Source organism: Fukomys damarensis, unplaced genomic scaffold (assembly GCF_012274545.1).
Source record: "Fukomys damarensis isolate Sample0158 unplaced genomic scaffold, DMR_v1.0_HiC HiC_scaffold_16, whole genome shotgun sequence".
Classification (NCBI taxonomy): Eukaryota; Metazoa; Chordata; class Mammalia; order Rodentia; family Bathyergidae; genus Fukomys; species Fukomys damarensis.
In genome coordinates this window covers 9,894,991-9,921,295 of record NW_022900928.1, presented here as the reverse complement: position 1 = coordinate 9,921,295, position 26,305 = coordinate 9,894,991, and the positions used below count along the sequence as shown (strand labels likewise).

The window sequence follows — 26,305 nt, the reverse complement described above, 5'->3', positions numbered from 1 at the left end:
GCTTTTTTTTTTTTTTTTTTTTGGTGCGGGGTATCAAACTTTGCATTTGCTAAGCAGGTGGCAGAACCACTGAGCTAAATCCCCGGCCCCCCATCCTTAGCTCTTTTATTTTATTTTTATTTTATTCAGTTCTTAGGTACGACTAACTCTCAACTAACCAGGCTGCTAGGATATGCCACCTCGGTTCCCTCACCTCAAGAAGCTCAGAGACCCTTAGGGTCAAAATGAACACCTTGGAACAAGCCATTCCACCCAACCTACACCCCAATACCTGTCTGTTGCCTGCATCCCACCCCTGCTGCCCAAAGTTCCGATGCTGTGTCCTGGGGGACTCACTCCAGTTGGGATGGGCATCACCCAACTGATGTGTTGCCTCGGCCAGAGCTCCTGGTGGCCAGAGCTCTTGAGCTGTCCCAGGGTAAGGAAGGCTCCCACTGTCACATCTCTGTCCCTGCAAATTGCTGTGGGCAGAGGTCGCCCCCCCCCTCTTCTGTGGGAAGAGTAGCAGTGCTTTGTGTCTACCGAGTTCCTACTGTCACAGGAATGTTCTAAGCCCTTTACTGCTTAATTCTCACCGAGTGCACTGAGGGTGAGTACTGTTACCATCTCCCTTGCACGGATAAGGAAGCTTAGGTCTGTCACAGAGAGCAGGTGACTCACCTGAAGCCCCCCACTAGGGGGAGGTAATGGAGCCCGCTCTCCGGCCACCGGGCTGTGCCGTCTCCCAGTGTGGGTGGAGAGACACAGGACTCAGCCCCATCAGACAGACCTGTACTCATGGTTAAATATTCAACAGTGTTATTTCCTCAGTGATGCTGTTCTCCGGGTACCGTGGGCAAGTGGAATTTGCTGTACCATTGCTCGAAAAAAGTGGGGGCAGCTGGAATTGAAGCAGGATTTTAAAACCACACCCCCCCAAAGCAGTATCTCCCAAAGGGTCTGATCCTGTCCAGGCAACTGCTGAGGTCCCTGGCAGTGCCATGGCACAGTGCTGGCTGCCTTGCTATGCATCTGAGACCTGTTCTGAACTGTAGTTTAATGCAGCCTTTTCTTTTGTAGTTCAGAGAGGAGCCTTTGGAGGCTGGCTGTACAGCCTGTTCAATAAATGCATAAAGTGGGGCTATCTTAGGCATTCAAGGCTTTTATATTTCAAATACCCGGAGGCCTCAGGTAACACTAGGAACTAACAACCTGATAAATTCCAGTTTGAAAAAGTGCTGTTATGCTTGGTTATAAAAACTCCAGGTGCTGGGATTTCTGGCTTCCAGATGTGCACAGGCTGAGGCATGTCCCTGTGCCCACATTTGCTTGTCTCTGTGCGCTATCATTTAGCCTCCTCCTTGTAAAGGAGCGTGCACCTGCCTTGTCTGTATGCACTTGGTTACCGTGATCTTCCCAGCGAGACCGAGGCAGGCAGGAAGGGCTGGCAGGGCTTTCTCATAGCTGAGAAAACTGGCTCAGACGCCCCCACCAGGAAGCATGTGGTATTCTTAAAACAGCCTCAACCGAAACCTCTAGCTGCCAAGTGCATGGTTCACTCATAATAAAAGCTGGCCTTCTGTGAGTGTTGATGATGTATCAGGCAGTTTTTGTTTTCTCCTTCCTCATGACCATACTCTGAGGAATTATTGCTATTCTTGTTTTATAGATGGGCAAAGGAGGCTTATAGAAACTTGCCTAGGGTTGCATGGCTGGGAAATGACGGTGTCTGGATGTGGACCAGATCTGTCTGCCCTTTAGAGACCAAACTCAACTCCAAGGCACTCTGTTCCTCTTCTCTAACCATTTTCCAGTGGGCTGATGGAGCCCCATCTTTATCAAGGAGGGCAAGCTCCTAAAAGTGTTAGACACAGGCATATTGAATGTGAATGGCTTCCCTCGAGAGCTGACTAGGAGGGAGTGTAGTTACGGGGGAAGACAGGTCATTCTGGTCCATTCCAACCTTCAGAGTGGGGATTCCCAACATCGGCACTAGTAGCATTGGGCTGGTTTTTCCTTTGTCAGTGGCAGGCTGTCTGCTGTCCTAGAGAATGCGGAGTCGTATTCCTTGGCTCTACCCACTAGATGGCAGTAAATATCCTACCCTATCCCAGTTGTGAGACTCAGAAATGTCTTCAGACTTTACCACGCATCTCCCTGGCTTTACGGAGACAAAATACCCAATCTCTAGGTCTAAAGAAAGAGAGGTTTATTTTGGCTCACAGTTTGTTCAGTTTACCATCGGCAGGGCAGCAGGAAGGAGAGGGAAAGACCCAGGGAAGAGGAGGGGAAGAGATAGACTCTTCCCGGCCACGCCCCCAGTGGCCACCTCCTCCAGCCGGGCCTCACCTCCCACCATCACTTTTAGCTGTAACTCATCAATGACCTCAATCCACAGGTGAGTATTACGTTGCTGTGATCCAGTCACCCCCCCGAGCCTTATCTTTGGGGCGACATCTAGATATAAACTACTGCATCCACCTGGATTGAGAATCACTATTTTAGAGTGTAATTGTTATGTCTACCTTCTACTCATCCAATAAAAAATATGGTTTCTCATGCTGTTTGCATGAGAGGTAGCCCGATCTTAGATATGTGGGGAGGTGAGTAAAGTTAATGACAAACAGTGGAAGCCGCATGAGATAAGTAATAATTCAGGATCTGGGTGGAGAGGAGGCCTTGTGGACTCTGGGAAGAGGGACTTCGAGCTGGGCCTGACCATAATTGTTTCTCCTCTTCCTTCCAGGGCCGGGCATTGCATTTGTGGTTTACCCAGAAGCCTTAACCAGGCTGCCCCTCTCTCCGTTCTGGGCCATTATCTTTTTCCTGATGCTCCTCACTCTTGGACTTGACACGATGGTGATTCCCTTCGCCTTTCAGTCCTGTCCCAGGCTCCTTCTGAAGACCCCTTTCCTGGGCCCTGGGTCCAGCATTTAGGGAAGGTTAAGGGTGCCGGAAGGTGTCCCCTGAGCAGGGTGGGGATGGTGAGCTGGGGATAACGCTGCATTTTTGGTGCTCGTGTGATGGTACAGAGAAGGTGTTGTCTCGCCTTTCCCTCTCCCTGTTCTCTGTGCCAGGCTTTAGCCTGCGTACTTCCACCCTTGGCGTCATTTTGCCACAGCACATTCTGTGGGGCTGGATAAGGGAGGATAATATGAAGTCAATTTTAGGGGCATCGCGGTGGGGCCGAGACTACTACAAATCATGCTGACAGCCTCAGAGTTTAGTCATTGGGTGCAAGGAGGGTTTTTCCTCAGGTAGAAGATCAAGTGTGAGGTAACTGGAGAAGAGGAATTTACATCTCATGAATACAAAACAAAGCTTAGAATGCCCTGATGGATAAGAATGAGTGTGTCCTCTGGGGACTAGAAGCATGATGTCCGAAGGTCACACCCTGCTCGAGCTCTCTCATATAGCCTTGTGGGTTGCGCCCCTCAAAGGTCTTGCAGACCCCACATAGAAAGCCATCCTCAAAACCAAACCTAACGTAGACACAGCTACCCCTGGTGAGACGCGCAGAGAGCCCTGCGAGTGGGCAGTTGCACTGAGATGCTTTTCTGACATTGTTCCAGTTTGCCACCATTGAGACCATAGTGACGTCCATCTCAGATGAGTTCCCCAAGTACCTGCGCACGCACAAGCCCGTCTTTACCCTGGGCTGCTGCATTTGTTTCTTCATCATGGGCTTCCCAATGATCACTCAGGTGAGAGGTGCTGGGCTCAGCCTTGGGTGGGCCAGGTGGGTGAGAGCCGATGGCTCCCTGTCCCTTTACCCTTAGCTCTCAGACCTCATAGGCTTAGCCAAGACATCGCTATTTCCATGTCAACAGCTCCAGTTGGTTAGGGATTCTGACCACAGAAGGAAATATGTCATCTTGGCCACCAGGGATGCTTCTGGCATTTTTGTAATTAAGATGTAGCCTTCTTGAGCCAACAAGACAGGTGTGTCCTACTTCAAGATAAGGAAAACATAAAACCCCAGATTTGCCAGCTAGACATATTGCCAGGCTATCTGTCACTCAACACACATTGTGCTCTGCAGTCACTCAAGCCTCTTCTAGTCCACGCGTCTCCGTGAGTGGAGCGTTGGCTCATTCAGTGTGCACATTGCTCTTGCCGTCTCTGTGACCTGGAGCAAATCACTGCTCTGGCCTTAATTTCTCCATCTGTAAAATGATTCATTTGAATGAGTTGGTTTCTAAGCTTTATCTGTTGTCAGGAGATTTAAAGAATAAGGTAGAGAAACGTTGGAAAGCATGCAGGATGTCCAGCAAAATTTAAAGGTCATATGAAGGGCAATCGCATGCAGCTACATGGGTGCAAAGGATCGTTGCTTGCTTAAACAAAACCAAAACATCCTGGCTACTTTCATATATACCTCTTCAGATGTTGACCTTCATCTTTGAAAAGCAAGACGTTAAATCACTTTTCTGGGTGCTTGTTCAGTTGATGAACTCAGAGCAGGTCAGGGAAATGCTTTGCTAACCTGGCAAAGTCTCCAGGTTACGTACCTGGCCAAGTGAAGGTTATTGCTTTTGGGAAGAGAGGAGAGATTGAGTCCTTAAGATGGGGATGCTTGGCTTCAGAAGTGGAAGGAGAGAGCTCAGCTCCAGGGCCCACTTGATGTTGCCTGTGTCTCTCTCCTTAGGGTGGAATTTACATGTTCCAGCTCGTGGACACATACGCTGCCTCCTATGCCCTCGTTATCATTGCCATCTTCGAGCTCGTGGGGATCTCCTACGTGTACGGTAAGGGAGTCGCTGTGCCTGCAGGCGAGGCAGTGCCTCGGGGTTCGTGAGCCACCCCTGGCCAGCAGAGTTCCCTTATCAGCAAGACAATGATGGGATTACAATTGCGTCTTTACTTCCAAGCTCGCCTCAGAACCACCATGATCCAGATTTCATAGAGAGGCCAAATGTGACTGATGGTGAAACTCAGACATCTCTAGGCCCTGGCCTCGGTGTGGTCTGGCAGGTGAATAGTTAACATCTGGGAACAGGGGTCAGCTACAGGAGGAGATGTTATCTTGCAGGTGTGAAATCGTGGTCTAGCTATGGAGTTCATGTAGCTTGAAGTATGGTGCAGCCTCACCACTGGTTTCTGGACACTGTAGTGGGAGCAGAGAGACTTGGCTCACGGGGCCTGGGCAAGTTGTCTTCTTACCAGTGGAGCTTGTGGTGCAGTATCTCAGACTCAGCTTTCCCAGGAATGAACTTTCAGGTCCTTTACGGATTACCTTCCCACCATTACCATAGCAACCTGCATCCTGTAATCAGTGCCACTCTTTATCAAGAACACTGAGCCAGCAGGCTGGCCAGCAGGTGTCATCTTTGCCCTTTGTGTGAAGGTATTTGTCCTTGAGGTTTCAACGGGTCTCCTGGTCCTTGTGTGCAAAGTTGGCCAGCGCAAGGAAACCCTACTTGATTCTCAGTGCTACTGCTTTCTTTATGCCTGGAAGTCTGCTGAGAACTGTCTCTAGACTCAGGGCTCCCTGAGATAGATAAGGCCACCATAGCAAACATCAGGGGTGGTGGTGAAAAGTTCCAGTTCAGACTATCTAACTGTGTTTCAAACTCAAAAAGAGACAGTTATGTGCTCTAAGCTTCAAACAAAAGCAGGTATCCCTTGGAGCACAGCAGGTGAGTACTGTCAGATGCATCCTCTAAATCCAAAGGAAGAGAAGTCCAGGCTGGAGGTATCTGCACAGCTCTACTCTTTAAAACGGGAGCCCAGGTTAACTTCTGTGCGTCTTTGATATGCACATCCCACTTTTAATCTAATTGTGAGCTTCCCACCCAACAGCTGCTCAGCAGCTTCTTGCTTTCTTTGAAAACACATTAAAAAGATGGAGGAGGATGTGCAGGCATCAAGATGGGAAAACCAAGAACCTCAGAAACAGCAAGATCTTGCAATCATTTTTGGGTGTTGGTTGAAGGGGACATTTTCTCAACTTGGAGATCACATCCCCACTGCAGGGAGAGTTTAGTTCCTGGCAAGAAGAGTGGGCAGGCACGCCAGCTGTCCTGATGAGATCAGAGCCCAGGCTGCCAATGTTTCTGGCTGATAAAACAGCTGGTGCCCCGCAGTGATGCTGGGATTGAAGATCTGGTGTCAGAGGGAGGGCAAAGCTTCAAAGTGCTTTTTTAACCCGAGCAGAATGACAGAAACCCAGTGAGAACCATGGTGCTGAATCTTACCTTTTTACCCAGACAACAAAACTAAGGCAGGACGAGGCCTCTGAGAACCGCCTCTGGAAATTTGGCCCCTGGTGGGTCCCCACACAAGCTGAGGTCTGCGCACAGTCCATTGGGAGAGTCAGGGTAGCAGCTTCTTTGCAGACAGTTACCACATTTACCTCCTCATTTACCTATCTCCTAACTTTGATTGCCACAGAAATCACATTTCCACACACACACACACACACACACACACACACACACACACACGTACACGCACACACACATATCTTTCCTGTAGAACAGGCCCCATTCAGTGTGGTTTAAAAGCATCATTAAGTAGAAACCTTTTAACATCTCTGTTTTTAGACGACAAATGCCTTTGTTTTTCCTCCCTCATATATATCTGGCACTAGATCTCTTGGTTTGGAAGGAATAAATAAACCCTGAATGCTTCAGCCCCTGAGCTTTGCTAAATTTACTGGGGACAGGAAACTCTCTGGTCCCTAAGGGTGCTGGTATTGGGCCAGCGGTCACAACCCTCACACCAGCAGGCTAGACTCAGATCCAGGTGGAGCGTGAAGAAATAAATCTCAGCAAGAAACAGGGAGATTGGCTAACAGAGCTGTTAGAGGTGACAAAAGAGCTTGTGCAGATAAGTGAATTGTATTCCTGGAGGCAGAGCTTTCTTTAGGCACCAAACCAGTAGCAAGTTAGCATAAAGCACTTGAACACAAACCTTTGCAAAGAGCAAAAACAAACCTGATTGATTTGATGCATTGTTTTCCTGGCTGCAGAATTTCAGAAATAAGCAAGCGAGTTGTAGGTTCTGTGCTCTCTACTTGTTCCTAATAATAATAATAATAATCTCTAGACTACTGAGGATGCCATTCTACTGCCTAATATACAGATGGTATGATTTTCAAGTTTCATCATTAGATTGAAAGGCCAGGGAGGAGATCTTCAGGTTTAAAGGTGGCATTCACCGGCTTTTACCAAAGAAGAAACACTTTGAAAAGGTAATTCGCATTTTCCTGGGAGCCAATCCAGAGACTTTCTAGCTCAAGGAGCCAGGTGCCTTGCCTGCTGACTCCCCTGCTTCAAGAGACAGTGTGGGTCGATTCCCACAACAGTCTCACCCCTGGATTGTCTCTGTGCACACCTGGTGTGGGGTGTTAGAGTCCCACTGGGCTGTGGCTTGTACAAGATGGAATAAGTCTTCTTTCAGTTCCTGCTGCCTCATCCTCCTAGCTGTACTCAGTAGGATTTTTTAAAGTACCAAATAAAATGAAAACAAGCCAACAAGAAACGAAAAGACCCCTTGGAACTCTACAGACCCCTCAATGTTCACTGATGTTTTTGGCTGAAATGGCACTGTATATACCTTCCACTTTAGGATGGAAGATTCCCAAGCTCTGCTGGCAGGAACTCAGTAAACATTAGCAAGAAGAGACTTTAGTCCATTAATAACTCATGCAGGTAAATATGTGGAAAGGTATTTATGAAGTGCTTCCTGTGTGCCCTGTGGGCTCCAGTCAAAACAGGGAGGAGGCGGGTAACTTCCTTCATTCGTGGAGATTGTCAACTAGCTAGCAAAGAAGAGAAAATATGCCGAAGATACAGAGAAGATCAATGCTAAATGTGGCTCCCCGGTTGAGAACTCCTGTGCTGCCCAGAGCAAAAGCGGGGCCTGACTGGTCAGTAACGCCTTGAGAAGGTAGCATCGCAGAGATAAATGATAGAAAAGGAATGAACATTGAGACTTAGGGCGTGGTAAGCTGAATTCCCAATCAAGGCAAAGAAGGCTTTGAGTCTCAGGTAGGGGATTTCACACTAACCCTAAATGAATAACTTGTACATAGGAACACACAGGACTGAGATGTAATTTGCAGGACCTAATATAAAATGAAAATGGGGACTCCCCTGTTAAAAAATTAAGAACTCCCAGGTGGTGGCAGGAGGTCATCCGGGTGTAGCATCCTTCTGGGCAGAGGGCCTGGGCCTCTGCACAACTCAAGATCCAGGACCCCCAGCCCCACCCTGAGCACCCCCCACCCAAGATTCTGTCCAGAGCAGGGCTGAGTATGGTTTACAAAGGCAGGAGCCCCCGAGTTGCACAGGGAAAGCGACGGGTTAGTCAGTTGAAGCAGGTCCTTGACTGCACAGTTCCAGACGGTTGGCTGTGTGTGGTTGTGGTGGAGACTGATTTCTGAATCTCACTTCTGTTTATTGAGTCTAGAGCAGCCGCCATGAGTTCAACCCCCTTCCTGCAGCCTCCTGTTTCCCTGCTAATTAGGACTAATCATGGAGAAGCAGCTGCTCAGAGCCCGTCTGGGGCCTGATCACTTGCTGTTTCACCCTCCAGACTTAAAAGTCATGCAGCACACAGATCTCTCCCACACGCTCAAGGCTCCCTGAACCATTTGCTTGTTATGAGTTAGGACTTGAAGGCCAGATGGACCTGGGTCAGCGGGACACAGCAGGCAGGAGAAGCCCTCTGAACAATGGCCTAAGGTGAAGATGGCCACAGACACACTAGGGACTCGGGCGGGGACTTGGTTGTGAGCCAGGGGCACTTGAGGACTGGGCTGGATGGGCACTGGAGGGAGGCAGAGGCTGGGCACTCTGAGAGCCTGCCTTAGCAGTGGGCACAGGGTCAGCTGGTAGCCCCCAGCTGGTGCCCCTAGGCTCCATCTGTAGGGCCAGCCTACAGATTGGCAGAACAGACGGCAGTCACTGGACCTGGAGCTGTCTGAGGCAGAGTTTAGGTGTCCTCATCCCCCATGGGAGGCCCAAAGAGGAAGATGACTTTCTGGGTCTAAAATGGCCCCAGGACTCACGCTTTCACTCTCTCTCCTGGGACTGTGCCTCTGCACCAAGGTGCCTCTTGTTGCGAACTGAGCACCCCTCCTCCCTTCCCACAGTGGGTGGGGTGCCACTCCTTTCCTTTCTGGGAAGCTTGAACAAGTTGCCATGGTCTCCTTCCTCTGAGAGGAGGCTGCTGGTTGTCTTCCTTAGGTCTGACCCCCGACCCTGTCACATTAATGTCATCATCTCTTGGGGATGGTTTACTGGGGAGGAAGAATGGGCTACAGGATTGATGTTAACTGCAGAAGTTTCTAGAATCCTTTCTCTGTCTCTCAGAACTGAGGGCTGCTTTTAGTGTTTTGGTGTGATTTTGAAGGCTTCAACTTTGACTTTCATTTCTTTGGTTCTCTCTGCTCACTTACATTTATGGGGCATAGCATCTAGAAGTCACTCATCCAAGGGCATTTGATAAAAAACTAAAGGAAGGGCTGGGGATTTAGCTCAGCGGTTTGGTGGCTTGCCTTGCAAGCGCAAGGACCTGAGTTCAATTCCCGGTACCAAAAAAGAAAACAACCTAAAGGAAGCAAACAAATCAACCCAAAGGTGGTAAAGTTTGCGGTTGAGAGCTACCATTTCTTGCCTGTTGACCCAAGGGTGCAACCCGGAACCTTTACATCCTGAGCAGATCCCAAGTGCTCACTTGGCCCAGTCCTGTCAATAAAAAAAGGAAGCTCAGAGAGGGGAAGTTGACACAGTGCATTCGGTGCAGCACTGGGGTGCAAGTTCAGATGCCAGCCCTGGTCCAGTGGTGTCGCCTGCACCACGATCAGATTTGCCTTTAAGTAGAGCAGCAAACTCATCTGCAGCAAGAAGCTATGGAGCGACTGGTGAGACGTGGCTTTGGGTGCTCCCAGAAGTCCCCTCTTCCAGGCTGTGTTCTGTGATGGCTTCTGTCCAGGAGACCCAGAGGTTCAGTGATGGGGGCTCCGCTGATGTTCTGCTCCGAGCCTAACAGGAAACAGAAGCAAATCCTAGACACTGAGGGCCATCAATGATCCCAGCATCATGATTTTGACGGCTGGAGTGGCCTTTTTCTGCTAAACTTTACAATTAAGGTATAACATACATAGGAGAAGCAACACTTATTTTTAAAATTCTAAGCACGTATCTTTGCTTTATTGCATGCTGACAAGTTATGGCTTTGTATTTTTACGGGATGCAGTGTGGTACAGTGATGTATATGTGCGAAGCGGGATACTGAGTCAAGCTACTTGGTGTAACCATCACCTCAAATCCTTAGCATTTTCCCCTAGCTTTGTACCCCTTGCTCAACATCACCCGGCACCCTGTCCCTTAGCCTCTGGCTACCATCATTCTGCTCTCTGCTCTTGTGAGTCCACTTTGAAAGATTCCATGTATAAATGAGTTCCTGTAGTAATTGTCCTTCTGTGTCCGGCTGATTTCCTACGGCATAATGTCCTCCAGTTCTACTGAAGTGGCTGCATAGGTTGTAATTTCCCTCTTTGTAAGAGCTAAATATCGTATAAACATGTGTGTGTGCGTGTGTGTGCGTAGTCTTTCTATATGTGTTTGTGTATGTTTGGATCACATTTTCTTTATTCACCCATCAGTGGTTCAGGTCTGTTGTGAATCATGCTGCAGTAAACAGGGAGTGCGGGTGTCTCTTTGGCATACTGATTTCAAATCCTTTCACTATATCCCCAGGAGTAGGATTGCTGAATCCTGTGGTAACTTTATTTTTAATTTCTTTGAGAAACCTCTGGAAGGTTTTCCACAACGGCTGTACTAATTATATTCCCACCAAGACTCGAGAGCACTAGGGTTTCCTTTTCTCCACAAGGGGCTCATAGCTTGAATGTATAGCTGGATGCATTCTCAGAACTGCTGAGTACAAAGGAACTTGAACTTGGGATCCTCTAGGGTCTGCTCAGGGTTATGGACCCACAGTTCTGAGAGGGCCACACTTCTAACAAGTCCGGAAGGAATGTAGGAACTCATTCGATTCTAAAACATTCCTCAACAGCTTTTCCCTTCAAGGGGTGGTTTGAAAACCTTCCTGAACCAAGAGAGTGTAGGGAGGTTGGCTATGTGGGCCAGGACAGTAACTGTCTCCTCTGTCTTTTACTTAAGTGATGTTGCTGAGTAACTAAGAAGATAGCTGTCCTTTGGTTGAGACAAAATGAGTGATGGCCACTTGGTTTATGTTGGTTTTTTTTCCACATCACAATCCTCTTATGCAGAGCAAAGATCTATGGATTCCCTGGGAAAGTTTTCTTGGGAGGGTGAGGGACAGAAAGCCAACATGCAGTGATTTCTGCTCTAAATCCTGAGGCTTTCATAAGACACTCTATTTATTGACCACAGTCCTGATTGGTTTTGTCAGACTTGTCCCTAAGCACAGGAGGCCACCTCAGAAAACAGCCACAGAAAGGGGCATTCCAGGCTGTGGCCGTGCTGGGACACCTGGGCTGGAACTGTGCTTTTTATGTCCCTGTGGTCTGACATCTTCACACCTTACGCAGGAAGTATTTAGTATCTATTCAGATGTGCGATTTGCCCTAATCTTCCTGGCAACAGGTCATTTGTCTGATGTTCTCTGCATACTTAGGGGTCCAGTTGGCAGCAGGCAGGGGCCCTCCTCAGCCAGTGGTGCTGGAGAGAGGGGCTCTAGTGCCTGCCCCCTCCCCATCCTGGGGGCTCTGTGCCTCACACTTCCTCTGCTTCTTTATTTACAGGTTTGCAACGATTCTGTGAAGACATAGAGATGATGATTGGATTCCAGCCCAACATTTTCTGGAAAGTCTGCTGGGCATTTGTGACCCCAACCATTCTAACTGTAAGGACTGCGTACTTTCTCAGGGGGCTAGCACTTTGCATGCATACGCGATGATTACATTTCAAGGTGCCTGCGCCACCGTCTGGATCTGGGAAGCTGGTAGAAGGGGTGTTATCCTTGTCTTTTGGGCGAGGAAACTGACATTTGCCTAAAGGCAGCCAGCTGGTCAGGGGCAGAGCGGTGACTAATGAATGGGTGTTTGCAGCAGCCCTTGGAGGGTTTCCCATTACCTGGATCTGTCTTTTGAGCTGGCTGCAAATGGCAGTCACGGCGACGTGCATCATGTGCTAACGTGTTTCAGGCTCTGCCAAGGGTCCTCATTTGTCTCCCTCAGCTTCTCTCTCATAGTCACTTTCCTGTCCCTGGGAAACACTACCTGACATCCACAACTTAAAAGCCTACAGGTTTATCTTGGCTCAGGGCTTTGAGAGCATTATCTCTATGTCAGCCGGCCTCGGGGCATGGTGATAGGGTCTCAGAGAGGAGAGCCGCTTTCATCATGTTAGCCAGGAAGCAGGGAGAGAAGGGAGAAGCTGGGGCCGGACAGATCATTTCAGTTCACGCCCCCAGTGGCCTCTTCCAACCAGACGAGCCAGCTCTGAGTTCTTCAGTGGGTGTGTCCACTGCTGAGCACCTTGCTCCCACGATCCAGTCACCTTCCGAAAGCCCCCTCTCTGAACCCGCGAGGATTCGGGGCACGTTCTGATCCAAACCACAGCTGACTCTATGGGGCATTGTAGTAACGCCACCTGCGGATGAGCAAGCTAAAGCCCCGAGGTACCTAGCGGAGAGCTGCTCCGGAATGCACGCTCCCAGCTGTGGCTTGGTGCAGCTGCTCTCCAGCTGAGAGAGTACGTTAGACTCTGTTGTTCATTCTGCTGGCTTTTGGAACTATCTGGCCATCCTCCGGCGTGAAGGCAACATTTTGGGACCATCTGAAATTAATCTTTTTAAAGATCAGAGCCTTTCGTGGGCCAGTAAATCTGTGCAGGGACTTACATTCACGTCTTGCCGCCTTTGCCAGCTGCCATAAGCCGTGTTTTTCCTCACTCTGCATTCCAAGCACAGTCCTTCATGAAGAGCTTGCTTTCCCCTCCTCTCTACCTCTCCTGCCTCTTTCCTATAATCCCACGGTTTACAGGTGTCACGTGGGCAAATCCCAAGGAAGGTGTAACCTCTGATTGGCCCAGTAGGTGGCAGTAGAAACCAGACTAAGACCTTCCACTTTAGGATCTACTCTTTCCTTATGCAACAGGACCAACAAGTACAATTATTATGTGCATAAGCACATACTATTCTTTGAAAAAAGAAACACGACAAGGACACAGTGTTTTACGGAGATGGGGAAGGAGATCAAGGCAATGGTGGGGGAGGATCAAGAAATTTAAAAATGGTGATCAAAATATAGTGTGAATGTTTAAATTTGAATAAAAAAACGTATGAGGGCAAAAGACACATTGCCGAGGATGATAGGATACATGTGTTTGAAGCGAGGGAGAGTATTTTGAATATTTTGAGGAGAAATAATGGCAATGCATCTTCTAGTGATACTTTTTTTAAAAAAACATTTGCTGTCTTTTTTGATATTTCTCAAAATGAATGTAATTATGCATCATAAATATCAGTAAAGAATTAAAAAAAATAAAAGATAGAATGGATGAAAATACAATTGCAAAGGAAATCCTTCTTTCCCCATTTTTTCTCTTTCTTTCTGTCACAGAGGGAGTTTTAATCAAAATGCCCCAATTTCTTTCAGAAAAGCTAGACGTTGTTACAGAAGAGCCTCTCGGCACTCCTCTCCCTGCTGACCCCGAATGTCACACGCAAATGAGTCTGGGCTTTGTCTGAAAAGCCCCGCCCGATTTGGGGTATGAGAGTAGCAGAGGACTGAGCCAGGAGAGATCCACCAGCTGAGCTCGGGACCAAGATGTGTGTGAGGAACTGGGGTTCCCTGCCGGTGGACAGCACAGCCCCTGGGGTGTCTTCAGCTGCCAGGCTTTCGGACACCCGGTGTTCTCTCTGCCCATCTCTGCCATCGCCTTCGGTTACTGCTCCTCGTGATTTACTGTTGGCTGAGTCCAAGTTAGAATTTCTTCTAGTTTCTGCCTTCCTTTTCCTGCTGTCCTAGAAGAGATTACGCTTGAGAGAAGTTTGCTCTGTTCTGCAGAGCCGTATCACACAGTCCTCAGTAGCTCTGTCTGTGGTGAGGTCCCGTGTGAGGGAGGCACTTGATGGACGTTGTCTCTAAAGTTCATGACCACACTTTCCATTGAGTAGATGCGCTCTGAGGCTTGGAGAGCTCGGGGCCAAGACCTGAGTCCAGAGATGTCTAGGCTTCAAGCCCATGTTCTAAGCCCAGGCTGTTGTCTCCAAGTGGAGTTAGTTTTATGTACTTGCATTAAAATTGTTTTAGTCTTTATGAGCAAAATGTTAGAAAAGAGGAATTCTAGAGACTCGCTGTGCTTCTTGAGGAAGTTCTTCCACTATGCTGTGTTCTTACTTGATGTCAATGAGAAAACTCATGTCAGAAAGTTGTAGAGGCCCTGGAAAGTATCTTGAACCAGTTCCATTATCAGTTCCACTGTCATCACCAACCTGTGAATTCCCAGCACCTGCTTTGGCCGCCATTCGCTAGAGGGTCAGAGTGGGCCTGACTCGTGGCTACATCTCCATCACTCGTGGCCAAGCCCCCTGGAGGACAGGATTTTATCACAGCTGACTCCACAGGGGGCACAAGGTTAGCAAAGAACAAATTGGTGCCCCTAAGTTTGAGGTGATATTTGTGGACCTAGGAATGGGTATCCAAGGACAACCCAATGCTTACATTTTGCCATTTGCCCTTCTGTGAAATGGGTATGTGTCATGGGGGGAACAGGCTAAGATTATAGGTTTAAATTGCTTCGGAGCCCCCGAAATAAAATTGATCATTTTTATACGCGCCTTCATGGATTTATAGAGCTATAAAATATTCCCCACAGAATTACTGTATACACAGGCAGATCACGTTACCAAGTTATGCACACACATAAGCAGATATATTGCTATTTATATAGTAAATGAAATGGACCGGTTCTCCATAGTTACATGAGACCATACTTTCAATAGACTTTTTAAATAAATCTTATAACTTTGGGGGCCAGTGTTTAAAAAGAGGCCTAAAGTGGACATCTCTTTCCACAGGAGCATTTTTTCCTCCACAGTTATCTCCAGGCTTGTGTGGCTTTGAATCAATATATTGAATTATTATTGCATTGAAATAATCGCTTGCTCCAGCAGCCTGGGCTTCGTGGCAATAATGCAGATGCTTTACATTGGTATAGTGCTTCAGGATTTTCCCAAAACACTTCCATCTGTTATTTTTCCTGACAGAATTCCCTGCAATCATTTTCTAGCAGTTATTTTGTAGCTTACGACAGGACGAGAGAGGTGGAGATGCAGGAGACAAGTGGACGATAATTCTGGGCCGAAGCTACCTTAGGTGGGGTAAACACTGGGACTGACGTAGTCCTGGCTGGGAAATGCCCCCCAAAGGCCTTTCCGGAGCAGCCGGAGCCCTCCCTCCACTCTGCAGGCGCACTGTTCTCAGCACTCGTGTCCCCTGGTCCTTTTCAGCTCTGCGGGCCCAGCCCCCAGGGGGATCTCACTGCCTTTGCCAGCCCAGGCTTGCGGTGGCGGAGACAGTGGGCAGAAAAGGCATCGTGACCACTCTCACAGCAAAGGGGGCCGTAGAGTCAGTGCCAGATTGTTGTTCCCAGAACCTCCCCCGACCCGTGCGCTCTGTACGTGGTGCCATCTGTACCCACCTCCTGGCAGAGAAGTCTGAGACATCACGGCCCCTGGGCTAATTAGTGGGGGAGCCCGGATTAGCCTGTTGGTCTCAGGGTTCTCCGCTCTCCATGTGACGATGACGCCTGTTCTCCTTGTGTCCGGTGAGGGGGCAGCCGTGCATTCTCTTCTTCACAGCTTATTAGAGCACTGGGCTTCCGGCTCAGTCACTGCTTGGGGACCACTTTGGGTTCGAGCTTTAGTGGCAGCTTCTGGAAGTGGGCCATGCCCTGGTCAAGGAACAAGCCAAGCAGATTCAAGAAGTTAAAAATTAAAACACATAAATCTCACAGGCTTCTTTCTTGTAACTAAAGCTGGATTATCATTCTGGAAAGTAAAAGCGATCCCTTAAGCCGGTGACATCCTGGCCACTCATCTTCTGAGCCTGGCTGCATTCGTAGTCGTGCACGTGTGTGGCTCAGTTCCCAGGGGACAGCAAATGTGGGGTCAGCCGCTGAGTGCATGTCACTGCCCTCTCCGAAATTCACTTCCTTCATTGGGAAAATCTCACTTCAGGCAAGCGCAGGTGTAACCTGAGGTAATAGATACAAAAGCATGAGACTCATAAGAGGGACTTCCGCGCCTGCCTGTCGAACGAACACTGCACTTCCCCACCCTAATGCCTATATTTCTCTTTTATTCCCAGTTTATCCTGTGCTTCAGCTTTTACCAGTGGGAGCCCATGACCTACGGCTCCTACCACTACCCTAACTGGTCCATGGTGCTGGGATGGCTGATGCTCGCCTGCTCCGTTATCTGGATCCCAATCATGTTTGTGATAAAAATGCATCTGGCCCCTGGCAGATTTATTGAGGTAATTCTCCCCACCCCGTCCCCCTGCCAGCCTCTCCCAAGGGACAGCCCCTAAAAGCTCTTTGCTTTAAAAAAACGAAAGATTCAGTGAAGTATGCAAGGGGGAGACTTGGTGATTAAGTGATTACAGTTGCTGCCATTTCTGTTAAACCCATTTTTATTACGTATTAGTCCTCTAACGGAAGGGCTCAGCCAGTTCGCAGGCTGAGCTTTATTATGCTGTTCCTCATCGTGGTGACAGCTCTCGGGAATAAATGATCAGTGTCTCCTCTTTCCCAAAGCTTCCTCCTCCTCTCCCCTCAGCCACAATTTAAATCCCTGTGTCTCATTTTTAACACACATCAGCTTCCCCCTCTCCCGATGTTCTTCTCTGTCTGAGCCTCATTCCAACCCAAACATCTGTTAACCGTTAAGCTTGCAATCAGTACCTGTTCCTCTTGTCCTTGTGTCAGGAATGACCCAGGGGTCCAAGTTGATCCGTGTCACGAGTCTAACTTAATGAGAGTTCCAGCAGTCACTGGAAGGAGGTGGGACTGGCTTTCTTAAGCAGTCCCTTGCTGGACCCATTTCCATTTGTAATGCAGAGAGCCCCCAGCTCACTCCAGGGGAACCAAAGGAGAGTGCTGCTTGTTGAGCCACCTGAGCAGTATGGCCAGGCTTTCCTTACTTATGAGGAGTCACGTGCTTAGGGATGCTGGGAGCCCATCAGCCCTGCTTCTGTCTGGACCATCTGGGGATGTGTTGGACCTCACCGGTGCTACTTAGGTTTTGGTCCAGGAACTACCTAGGAGGTTGTTGGAAATGCAAACCATCAGATACCAGGCAGCTCCTTTGAACCAGAATATGGAGAAACGGAGCCCTGAAATGACCTGCCTGTGATCCAGATGCCTGCTCCAGTTTGAGAAGCACAGGACTAGACCAGGGTAAAGAAACATCCATCAGTGGAGGGCAGGGAACAGCCATGGAGGTGTTGCTCTTGGTAGCCAGACTGATAAGAGAAAGAGGCATGGAAGGGAAAGCAGGCCGCATGGGGCAGGTAGCTTCTGTACCCCTCTGCCTGCAGGTGGAGGGGCCTTGGCATGGGGAGGCATGGGGTCTTGTTACCGAAGCCCTGTTCTGCTTTGCATCCTCGGGAAGGCCCACTCATCATCGCCTTGAGATAAAGTAGCTATGGCCCCATTTTCCTCCAGAGAGGACTTACGCGTGCCCCAGATGCACCTCCCCACAGTGAGGCCCAGAAATCACTTTCCCTTGGAACAGAACCCAGTTTAGCTCCTGCTTCTGTTGTCTTAGGCTAAATTCTCTAAACCAGTGAGTCAGCCATACAAATTTATTACGGTTGATCGGGGACACAAAGGTTGCAAAAGGATGATTAGGGGAGATTAAACTAACAGCTCTAAGAACCAGCTTCATTTTAATAGGTAATAAACATATAATTATTCCCCCTTATATAGCCAGAAATATGTTTTCTTTCTTTTTTTTCTAGAAAATGTTCCAGACAAATTATGTTTTCCATAAAAATTTCAGTTGATGGAGTAGAGACACTCCCATTACTTTTAGCTCGCCTGGAAGAACCCACACTACTCAAGTCAGAACCAAGTCTGATGCATATTTTTTTGTTGTTTTGTCCGTGGAACATTAAAACCTTTGCTCACTCTTGGCAGTGTAACTTGGGGATTTTTTTTTGTCTTGATCATGTATATACTTTTGGGAAATATGCTAAACAAAATCCAATTATTTTGATGCAGCAATCCACCATTGAGACTACAGAACAAAAGTAATTGAGCGCGTGTCTTTTACAGACAGTAGCTTGCAGATTTTCTCCATTTGGAGGGAAAAGAAGTATAATTAAAATCTGGGCCCTTGATCCTCTATTAATCTCGGGCAAGACAACCACGCACCGTTGTTATATTGCTTGCAGGGTGATGTAAATAGTTTCAAATGAAGCAAACTGAGTCTCGTCTTTTTAATGTCTGGCTGGTTCATTGTTGGGCTGGGTCTTCCCAACTCCTTCTCTCTGAGCAGGGAGAGTTCTGGCCTCAGCAGGGGCCATGGCAAATGTCCCTAATGTGCATGGTCCCGACTGCTTAGCACGGTCCTAGCGGGGACGTTACTTTTGTAACCACGTGTGTCTCTTCCACTTCTTTGCAGAGGCTGAAGTTGGTGTGCTCGCCGCAGCCAGACTGGGGTCCATTCTTAGCTCAGCACCGCGGGGAGCGTTACAAAAACATGATCGACCCCCTGGGAACCTCTTCCCTGGGACTGAAACTGCCAGTCAAGGATTTGGAACTGGGCACCCAGTGCTAGTCCAGTGGTGTGGAAAGGTCCAGACTTTAATCCTGTTTGTTCTCTCTGCCCCTCCCCCTCCCCGTACGATTTTCCCAGGTTCCCTCTCATTTTTCTGCTTCTTTCCCCTGCATATCTTGGTTCACAACCATGCATGAGTGTGGTCATGTAGAAAAGTAGGACCTAGTGTGGCATGCTATAGTGAGAGCTACACGGACCACTTGAAGCACTGTTTGTGTCCATGGTGTGCGTTTCCAGAAGGGTTGGTTCCCTGAGCATAGTCTCTTCCTATGGGGCCCCTTGGCTTGGGGAGTGCTAGGAGGTGAACGAACATGTCTTGGTTACCACAGGAGGATTTGCTGTGTGTTGTCACGGGGATGCCAGGTGTAGAAGGGCAGAATTTCAGGACTGTTCAGGTGGGCGTATCAGCATTGCAGAGCTGTAATCCAGTGATTCCTTTCAGGCCCCCAAAGTTTGGGGTGCGGTACATTTAGGGGGACAGCAGTGGCCAGGCATTGTTTTGAATATAAAGCAAAGCTGGTAGATTTGGACACCACTGAGGCTGGTAAGTTCATAGTTTCATCATCAGACCTATTTCCTCGTTTGGAGCAAGGATACCACAAACTTGGATGCTCCTCTCCTGCATGCTGTGGGGCTAAGAAAGTGTCCGTTCTTTGTCCTTAGTCACCTTTATTTAAAAAAATAATATTTGTGACATCATTTAGTCCTTTCTCCTCCCTGCGCAAGAAGCCATCCTATAATTTGTGCCTCATTTTGTATGTTCATAGCAGAGCTCCATTCTGGTTTCTGTGTGATATTTAGTATCGTGCTTCAGTGTCATGATCCTTTGTCTCGTCTTCTCTAAGTGTTTTTCTATAAACTGTAGATACTGTGTCTTTCAACCTCCGGGAAAACAAGACTTACCCTGGCTCTGTCTATATATTATATATATCAGACGCAAACTCTTAAAAGATGGATAGTGTCTTCATTTTTACTCAACTTTTCCATTCATAGCAAATGCCAGTTGTGGTCACAGAGAAATCAGCAACATGAAGAATTTAATGGAAAGGAACCATAATATTCACTGCTCCAGTAGCATAGCTTAGGTCACTGTGTTTACAGAAGTTTCTGATAAATGCAGCTTAGGCAAGTAGTGAGTGATCCAGTTAAGACTATAGCTTTTAAGACTACATTTAGCCAATTCAATTTTAAGAGTTTCCTATCCACAGTGCTCATTGTAACTGCACTCTAATGAGAGTGAATCATATGTCTGCAGAGATTGGAGAAGCCGTAACCTTTATTATCTTCTTAAATCCTGAACATGCATATACGAAATTTTTAAAATGTGCTATGTACTTATGTAGTGTGTACTCGTAGTGGTGTTTTCTGTCCTTATAAATATCTTAGAAATCACTAGATGGTGAGTTTAGAATAGTGTGGTCTGGGCTTTTCTTTTTTTTATAGTATTAATATCTAAACCTAAAATCGTTTCCCTTAGGGGAGACCATTTCAATCATCTTCTTATTCATTTGTCTTCATATTACAGGGTCTCAGGCAAAAAAATATTCAGTTCAAATCTTGTATATTGGCGTGGCATTTTCATCCTGTTTAGAAGCAGTGAAACCCAACAACAGACTTTAGTGTTAGCATTTTAAAAAGATGGCTTCATTTGTACCTGAAATGTCTGAGCTATTTTTTCCCCTGCGCTCTTTCTTTTTTTAAAAAAAGGCAAAGAGCATCACCATTTGCCTACAAGGTTGTGACTGTCCAGGTTTCCAGAGGAGCCTGGGAAAGGTGTTGGGAAAGGAAACACAGGTGGGTTTGAATGTAGGTTTTTGTGTCTCGTCTGCAGTATGTTTGCCTGTTCTCTTCCTGTCCTCTTCCCCTCGTCTCTCAAAGTTAGACCTGGAAGACTCTTTCCCAGAAACTGAAGCCGGATCTTCTCTGAAGCTCACTTTCAGGAAGTTGAAGTGTGGCCTTGCCTGTCTAGTGTTTGCCTTCCTGACCTGTCTGCCATCAGATTTCTCCCAAGAAAGCCATATTGATGAGGAAACCCCGTTTCCATACCAGATGGCACAGGGTGGTACCAAAAATTAGCCTCAGCAATTGATGTCTGGAAGGGAGGAGGGGAGGAATAATTGAGGTCTGGGAATTATCTATAGCCTTTCCAAACCAAAGGTGGAAGAAAAGATCTTAAATTGATCAGCATTCTCTCATGGGATTGGCTTGTTCATGTCTGGGTGAATGGGTTTTGGCTTTCCTTTTGCTTCCTGGCTGAAATTGAGTCTGACCCTGGACACCGAACCTACTTCTGCTAGTTATTGCTTCTGTTACTACAAGGAGTGGGGTGCTCCCCACCCATGAATGCTGCCATTTACAGACTGCACTCTAACTCAGCTGTGAGGTTGGAGACCTCCTCATTAGGCAGTGTTTTGTATTTGGGGGTATCTATATTGTATTTGTGTGCGTTAGGGTTTGTCCAGCAAAACCAGCTGGGTTCCCCTGCCAACCTCTGTGCCCTACCGTTTTCAAATTTCGTATACAGTTTGCTCAAAAAGACGTGCTCAGGTGAATGGTTCCGAACTTATCTGGAAATGAGGAGATTTTAAATTTAGTTTTGTCAGTGTTTATGGTCATGTTGGGAGTTGAGGCATTCTCTGGCGGATGGTTCAGCCTCCAGGTATGTCCAGTCGTTTCGTGTTTATAGTGTGATGCTTCCTAGGGGCTTGGCCGAGATGCTGAGAGCTGGGATGTGTCTGACCAGACGGATTGCTTCCATGCTATTACGAATGTGCAGTTAATCGGAAGAAAAAAAACCCCACCTGAACAAAAATAAAATGAGTAGCATGGTTGTAACCTGCCACCCGAAGAGTTCCCTTCAAACTGGGGAAAAACTGAGTTGCTTAGGAAAGACTTTCATTGGGACACTGTGCAGAGTGTTCGGGGCATTTTCCACTTGTGAAATTATTTCCTAACACCAACGGATGTCAGAAACCTATTCAGAGAAAAACAAGCCATATTGAAAAACAGTAACCCTGTAATTTCCTTAAAAGAGAAAAACATGTATATTTCTTAACTATAATGGTAGTGGCTTCTTATGCAAATATCTATCTCATATATTAGCAACTTTTCATCTTTTTGTCACATGCTGTGTTTGTCATGTGCCAATGTGTCCTTAGCAATTGTTTCCTTTTTTCCCCAGTCTATTTATTTATTGCATGAAATCGGTGATCAGTGCAAAATCTGAATGACCTCAACGCCTTTGAAGCTTCCACTGAGTTTTTAATATAGAAGAAATGTAATCAGCTTGTATTTCAGTGAGCAGCACCTTACAAAGAGTTTAATGAAATGATCTTCGGGTAAGACTTGAAATGTCTTTATGCCATCGCGATACTGGGAGTTGAGTTGTATTTACGTTTTTGTCTTGTTATCTACGTGTGCTTGTCCACCTTCTCCTGTCGGCATGGTTTACCTATGCCTAAAAGTAGAGTTTTCTTTCTTCTCTGTCTCCTGGCTGTCAGTCACTGTCCTCTTCCTAGAAGCTTTCACAAAAGCTATTGTGTGGGTGGTGGCAACATCACACCTTTGTGGTCACTCCTGGATTTGCGTTTGTGACGCGGCTCTTGGAGGCAGATGGCTTGAGTGAGGGGGCTCTGTATGGCAGGTTATCTCACAGGGACAAAAGGACAAGGCCAACAAGTGAGCATTTCGGTGCTTCGCCCTGGGTATCAAGCAGAAGACTTGCAGGCTGGAAGCAGAGGCAGGTGATTCCATCTAGATATGCGTTTTCCCACAAAGTGGCCCTGAGATTTGGAAAGCGAAGCTGCCTGTCTTGCCCAGATTTCTCTTTGGCTGTCCAGAAAGGCCAAGGAATTAGGTGGTCTCTGCTCCGGGCACATCTGAGCAGCCTGCAGCCAAAGAGAAAGTGTTTTCAGACTGAATATTCATCATCTTGGAAAGCGAGCGGTGGTTTGATTTGCCTGCCATGGATGAAATACATCTTCAGGTGACCATTTGCCTTCTAGGTGTATTTTTATTGTTAAGGCGATACTTGGGAATTCACCAGGAATTGTTTTCTCTCTCGTTTGTTGCTCTTTTTTTTTTTTGCACTTTATTACGGACCTATCAAAGGATAGTTTACTTCTTAAATTGTGTACTTGGATAATATCCTAAATGCAAGCATCTTCAGTGGATATTGTTACACAGGAATAAAGATATGTTCGCTAATCAGGTCCTTATATTTTTTCATTAACTGTACATGAAGAAAATATATTATGTTGCAAATGATGCATCATAGATACCTTCTAGAGTACATATTATATACTGTGAATTATTCACTTGCTAAGTCATTCTTGAGGCCCTACCTCAGATTTTGTATTTATGTGTATAAATGCAATTTATTGTATTATATATTTGCCTATTCTATACAGATATAAATTAGAATTTATCCTAATAATGTATGCGTCCACAAAACCCTAAATAAATATCGGTGTTTAAAACGTAATCATTGAGAGGTTGTGTCTGTTCCAAGCCCGTTGCCCACTATCTTGCTTTCTTAACCAATGGACTTCAGGTTTTCCTAGGTTTGATTGGTTTTATTGTGAGAAGCCTGGAACAGCCATGGCAAATTGCCCTCGTGGGAAAGTGAGATATTGTTGTGCTGTAGCAGAAACAAATATCAATTAAATTGTTATATTCTTGACCACCAGAATGCACTATTGTTTGCTGAATTATTAATTATCCTTCATGGGGAGGAGAGAGAGAGAAAATGAGGGAGAGGAGGTGGGGGAAGAGAAGGGGAGAAAGAGAGAGAGAGAATGTCTGGGTAGATCCGAGATCTGCATAAGGAGACTGAGCAAGTTAAGTCCCTCCACATATTTTAATGATTATTTGGTCCATTTTCAATTCAACTTTATTCCAATTCAGTAAAATCTCAAAATCTCCTGCACTGCCCTAGGCAAAATTAAATAAAGCAGTCCCAGATCTCGAGGAACTCAGAGCCTGCTAGGACGACTCCCATATTAAACAAATAAACAAACCAGTGCCAGTCCTGTGTTTTGGGAGCCCCTGTGTTCCCTGCCCAGAGATGGCACCCTGTGATCCTGTGCCATGGTCTCTCCCATCTGTCCTGCTGACCCAGACGCCTGACTCTGTCACAGTGCCTATGACACACTCTTGCTGCCTCTGAGTTGGCACTGGACAGCTACAGGAGTGATCTGGGCCACTCTTGGAGGGAAACGAAAAGCCCTCAAAGCAAGTGCTCAAATCCCTACTCCAAGAGCGTAAGGGGTCCATCCTGTGGCCGAGCTCTGGCCCCAAAGAAGCTCACAGCAGTGCATCTCACGCACACACCTAGGCTGGGCCATAAAACCACTTCTGCCGGTGCACGGGGCAGCACAAAGCCAGCTTAGCACTGGTCTTATCTTCCCAGCATGGGTCCTCTGGTCATCTGTGGGGTGGAAGCACCTGTGCCCAGATCATTCAGTGTCCACCGTTATCAACTCTGTCTCCTTCCCTTTCTCATTCTCTGCACTCTGAGTGGCATTTCTTCTGAGTATTCCCAAGCAGATGCTGGGCACACACTGTACCAGTTGGAGATCCTCTGTTGTGTTTTTATAACCCCTCGAACCAGTTTATTCCTAAGTAAGGGTAAGGTCAAGTGTGGGAAGTGTGGGGTCCACACATTCATGGCAGGAGCAACCTACTGTGAATAATAGAAGGGTACGAGGGTCTGTGGGACAAGCTCACTTGATGTCTGCTACGAGGACGAGGCTGACCTGTTCCATCCAGCCTTTCGTCTTGTGCTTCCTTGGCAACTGTTCCTCTCCCTGGACTTTGCAGGTGCCTTCTCCTGGTCATTGGAGTCACTCTCTGCCTCTGTTCTCTGGACCTCTTTCCTGAAACTGGGGATTCAGTCTCCCCGTGGCACAGAACCCCAAGGTCATCAATTCCAGCCCATCCTCGACACAGATCCTCTCACAACACTCCATCTTGTGGGAATTACATTTGCACAAGGACACGGTGGGAGGCGTTGTTGCTGTCTTCAGAGTCATAGCAGGAGTGGAGGCTTTGCAATCCAAAGCTCCTCTAATGCCTTTCAAATGGCTCAACTAGTGCCTAGCAGTTTGTGGCACACAGCAGATACTCAGAAATATATTTGTAAGAGTTAAATGAGCAAATAGTGAGTGTGGGTTTTGTCTGAGGAACAGAGCTCAGAGTTACAACGTGCAAGGAAACATGAGTAAGACCGAGTCTTTCTCTCGCAGGCACCCGCAGTGTGCTAGGGTTTAGGACCTGCATCTTTGGGGCCCTCACATACAGTAGGAAGTACTGGGAACCACAGAAGGATTCGGGACAAGGCCAGACTGAGTGGGGTAGAGGGGGGAATTACCTGTGGCTTGGAGGATCCATCGGGACCTCATGCTGGTACATGGGGAGGACTTTGACCATCAGGAGGGCAGGGGGGCAGCCTTCCAGGTAGATAAAAAGCAAATAAGAATGAGTGATGGGTACCTGTGGAAAGTCTACCATATGGTGAGGGGAAGTGAGGACCAAGGCTGGAAATGTAGGTTAGGATTTGGCAAGTGGGTGCCTTCCACGGCAGCATAGGAGGCAGACATTGTCAGCCAGGACACAGGGCCCTGAGGCCTCTGAAGTGCACATCGGTATTTCCTGGCCAGGGCACCTCTGGTGCTAATGTTGAATCTGATCTTCCTCAGCACAGGCTTTGAGATACTGTATTTTAAAAAAATCATTCTTCCTCACTTGTTCCAAAGTGGAGAACACTTGTAAGTGGAGGCCCATGACAATCTTAATGTGCAACCCCTACACCCTCTTCTTTACTTCTTATGAGTGGCTCTCAATTCTCCATAACACTGTCTTAAGGCGAGGACAAGAATAACAATGACCTTGAACTATGGAAGTCTTTGTACTTCACAAAGTCAATAGAACGTGTGAGAGTGTGTAGTGATAGTGACAACCGTCTCTGGATTCCTGCTCTTCCCTTCTTTAGCAAAGTCTGTGATTTAACCAGAACATGACTTTTCTAGGTTCCCTGCAAGATTGGGTAGCCTGACCTGGCTCCATTTCTCCACCCTACTCTGAATCAGGCCACTGCTATGTCCTCATCATGGTGTCACAGGGAAGCTGGGTCCTGATTCTGTGAGGAGCCAGGCCATTGCTCTTTGGTTCTGGGTTCTTTGTGACTTTGGTGAAAGAGTTCATTCAAGAGACAAAGGCAGCCATGCAGTAGTACAGGTAGAACTTACTGTAAAGCAGAATGGAGAGAGTTATGTCTTCAAGCAAGAAGGCAGGCAGTGTCACAATGACATCTGTCTCAAGTCGGAGTTTGGGTCCCTTTTTATGCACACAAGGCTCACTGCTGGGGTTGAGGGAATGAGGGTGATATCATGTTTTTCGGTATTTCTCTTAGGGGTTATTTTGGAATGTTGATATCTCAAAAATGACCTAATAAACGATTACAAATATAGTACACATTGAGGTCTCTTGGACTAGCTACAAGTGTATAATAAGTGAAGCTTTCTTCATTTACCTGTAACTG

The 26,305-nt window shown here is 47.2% G+C and overlaps 1 protein-coding gene across 1 annotated transcript in view; it reads left to right on the top strand.

The window, feature by feature from the left end:
• Slc6a5 (solute carrier family 6 member 5) overlaps nt 1–23,431 on the top strand; it is a 49,092-nt gene extending 25,661 nt beyond the window's left edge. Inside the window, exons 9-14 of the mRNA XM_033764070.1 lie at nt 2,726–2,838; nt 3,552–3,683; nt 4,628–4,727; nt 11,720–11,820; nt 16,292–16,459; nt 18,610–23,431. Of these exons, the coding sequence (XP_033619961.1) occupies nt 2,726–2,838; nt 3,552–3,683; nt 4,628–4,727; nt 11,720–11,820; nt 16,292–16,459; nt 18,610–18,765 (770 nt within the window). The 3' untranslated portion in view covers nt 18,766–23,431. The remainder of the gene's footprint in view (nt 1–2,725; nt 2,839–3,551; nt 3,684–4,627; nt 4,728–11,719; nt 11,821–16,291; nt 16,460–18,609) is intronic.
• The last annotated feature ends 2,874 nt before the right edge of the window (nt 23,432–26,305 follow it).